The sequence below is a fragment of the Onychostoma macrolepis genome, chromosome 04 (genome assembly GCF_012432095.1).
Source record: "Onychostoma macrolepis isolate SWU-2019 chromosome 04, ASM1243209v1, whole genome shotgun sequence".
Lineage (NCBI taxonomy): Eukaryota > Metazoa > Chordata > Actinopteri > Cypriniformes > Cyprinidae > Onychostoma > Onychostoma macrolepis.
In genome coordinates this window covers 1794001-1797435 of record NC_081158.1, presented here as the reverse complement: position 1 = coordinate 1797435, position 3435 = coordinate 1794001, and the positions used below count along the sequence as shown (strand labels likewise).

General features: G+C 38.3%; 1 protein-coding gene across 1 annotated transcript; it reads right to left on the bottom strand.

Annotated features, from left to right (window-relative positions):
- Positions 1-508: 508 nt before the first annotated feature.
- Positions 509-2754, bottom strand: LOC131539189 (uncharacterized). The gene is made up of 3 exons (XM_058773562.1): positions 2624-2754; positions 1954-2130; positions 509-908 (listed from the first exon to the last, which is right to left on the bottom strand). Exons 1-3 carry the CDS (start codon positions 2752-2754, stop codon positions 509-511), a joined length of 708 nt encoding a protein of 235 aa, XP_058629545.1.
- Between the last annotated feature and the right edge of the window lie 681 nt (positions 2755-3435).

Here is a 3435-nt window from a genome sequence, read left to right as displayed (position 1 = left end):
TGAAGCACAGTGGATGAGATCCAGCAGAAGACGGGGATGTGGCACATGATGTGGAGGCTTCTTGCTCTTCTGATGTGTGAGATGATTCTGCTGGCTTGATGCTGGTCACTGATTCTCTTCCTGAAATATTCCTCCTTCTGGGGCTCATCAAATCCCTGAATTTCTGTCACACGGTTGATGTATTTTGTGGGGATCTGACTGACTGCTGCTGGTCTGGAGGTGATCCAGATGAGAGCAGAGGGAAGCAGATCTCCTTTCAGGAGGTTTGACATCAACACACTCACTGATGAAGTCTCAGTCACATCACAAACTTTCTGAACGTCTGAAAACATCAGTGTGATTCTGCTTTCATCCAAACCATCAAAGATGAACACAACTTTACACTCCTCATAAACCTTTGAGTCCAGATCTTGAAGTTCAGGATGAAAGTCCAGAAGAAGTCTGTGAAGACTGTACTGATGATCTCGGATCAAGTTCAGCTCTCGAAATGGAAGCACAAACATGAAATCTACATCCTGATTGGCTTTTCCCTCGATGAGACGGTTTTTCCGATTCCAGCGATGCCTTTAGTAAGAACAGTCTTGATCTGGTCTTTCTCCTCACATCCTGGTTCAGGTGAGGCTTTAAAGATGTCATTGCAGTATATTGGAGTGTCTTGTGAGTGTTGTGTTCTGGCTGTTTTCTCCATCTGTAAAACCTCATGTTCTTCATTCACTCCTTCACTCTCTCCCTCTATGATGTAGAGCTGTGTGTAGATCCTGTTCAGAAAGGTTTGATTCTCTTCGAGTTTGATTCCCTCAAATATGCTCTCATACTTGTTCTTCATACTGATTCTGTGTTGTTTTTTGACTCGCTGTAGTTCATCATCTACTGGTTGCTGAAAAGCCAGGTCTCCAGTCTGATCATCTCTATCCACACAGCAGAAACAAGAACCACACAAAGAATTAATCTTTTCATGAAGTCATTTTCAAACCAGCTGCAACACAATAAAAAGCTTTGATACATTTTTATGCAGAATCCCTACATGTTTCAAATGAAAAATGTTTAAAATATGTTTTACAAATGACTTCTTGGCTTCAAATCTCACCTTGAATTAAATGCTCAGAATGGCAGATAATACAAAAGAAGTACAAAAAGAAAGCTAAACTTTGCCAGAGTAATTTTTTATTGTTATAATAATGATTTTTGTAAGAGTCTAAACATAAATCTAACTAAAAATGTCTGGATATAAATAAATACTTAATATTTTAGAATTGAATCACTATTGCAGTGATTAATATGTTCCTGGAATGTTTTAAGCAAATACTTATTATTTAATAATCTTTACAGTGATTAATATGTTTGTGGCATGTTATACGGTTTGCAAAAAAATATTTTTAATCCTAATTGATGCAGTGCATAACTTTTTCTTTCTTAAACAACCATGTTGGAAGACGCACACGTCCATACTGTATGCAATCAAATATTAGTTTCACTGGAACTTGATGTTTTATATGGTGAATTAGCTGTCAGCGATCAAAATACTGATTTTGAAGACATTGAAAACAGTGTTTTGAGAATATGGTTGAAATCCCAAATATAAAAAGTATCTGCTCAAACTCAACCCTGTCAAGGTTCAAAACGTAATGATTGGGGAAACGTTCATGCATTTAAGTTTTTTTTTACTTTTCATGATATGATATTGATGTTTTGTGTAAATAAGCTGTAAAATCATGCATTCCATTGTTTCCCTTGTGTGGGCTCCTTGTGCCACTCCTGGCAAGATGCTGCCCTGGGTGGTTGCCCATGCCTAAATCCGCCACTTAAGATACTTGTAATGGACATAGAGCTCTCACTGCAGATGTGCAGCAGACATATTTGTGACAGTGAGACCCAAAAATGAAAGAAACTGTGCCTTAAAGTTGTTTAAGTTATCATTCTTTTTCCTGTCTCCAATAATAGTTATTCACTCACCTGGGGTTAAAGGTCACTGCTTCATCACTGAAGTAAATGGGTGCTCCCATGGATTGTTCACTCTTCATAGACACACAGCTGGGCTTTGGAGATGCTGCCCTCTGGTTTTGATAGTAAACAACATCACCCTCCTCTCCCTCTTCATAGAGACTCATTTTAGAGGCAGTGCTTTCAGTTCTGCATTTGGAAACAGAAATTGCCATGATTTAAAAAAAAAATAAATAAATTGCCTTTATTGTAACAATGGCCTAGTTTGACTAAGTGTCTCTAAGAAGATTTATTTAGTTTCATAACTTTAAAGGAGCTCTATGCAAATTTTGCAACATTTTGCGCTTTTCTAATAATATTTTCCTTGTGATGTCATGGAGAATTCCTCAATAAAATACGCTCAGTACATTTCCCCACATTAAAGATTTACACAGAAATAATTATTATATTTTTTTATTATGTTAATATATGAGATGAAAATTCACAGAAGTCATAACTATTCATTCATTGCTCATAGGGATCACAGCCATCTCTTGCAGCTGTTTGGTTTATGCCTCAGGACACTTACTGATGTTAGCCGCAGACCCGTCAGCTATTTCCCCTCCACTGAACCACAAGGTTATCATCAACCTTATCATGGTCATTTGACCACAAGTCAGATCTATCACGATGAGAGACCTACTCTAAGGGATTTGCTTTCTCATCATGCACGCTATGAGAAACACTCAGACTATTATGAGCGACCGACTCTGATTTATCCAGACACACCACAGCAGCCTGCAGATTATGCTCAGTCTGAAACTTATCGGCCATATCACCCAGTGCGTGGAATGCTGGACCAACATGGAGCGAAAGGATAGACAGAACTCAAATGTGGGTCCCATGTTTCACATCTTCTCACTAAACTGCCCCATGACTTAAGGGAAAACTTCAGAGGGTTTGTTAACCCCATTCAAATACCAGTCCCAACACATCTAGATCTCAGTGACTGGCTTGAATATGAGCTCAGAATACAAGAGGATGAGTCCCAGTACACCAGTAATCCAAGCAGAACCTATTCTCATCCCACAGTTGGGGATAATTTCCTAAACCAAAGGCGATACCTTTTTAAAAGCTCATTATTGTCAAATGTTTCTAAAATGTTTACATTCCGAGGCAGATTGCCAGAAACAGCCATTTTAGGATAGTTTGTGGTTTGGTCTTAGTGACTTAGGAGTCCTCTTCACTACTCTCAGCGATAAAACGCTTTGTGAAATACTCTTAGAGCAAAAAGTTTAGAGTCCTAAATTTAGGACTCACACACCCATTATGTTTACGATTTTTTCCTAAATCGGTGGACTACTTTTAGCCTTAAGATGTTTTGTGAATATGGGCCCAGGGGCCATATGTATAAAGCCAAATTGTAAGAATGACGTAATTTTACTCTTATTCATAGACTTAAGAATAAGAGTGATTCATAAAGGTTCCTAAGTGTTAAAACTTGGTCTCAGCACC

Excerpts from the sequence above, each read along its gene's own strand:
- LOC131539189 (XM_058773562.1), bottom strand. The coding sequence starts at position 2,754 with ATGGCCGATAAGTTTCAGACTGAGCATAATCTGCAGGCTGCTGTGGTG. Across the intron at positions 2,131-2,623 it reads GAGAAAGCAAATCCCTTAGA|AACTGAAAGCACTGCCTCTA; the intron begins GTAGGTCTCTCA and ends TTCCAAATGCAG. Across the intron at positions 909-1,953 it reads GCAGTGACCTTTAACCCCAG|AGATGATCAGACTGGAGACC; the intron begins GTGAGTGAATAA and ends CTGTGTGGATAG.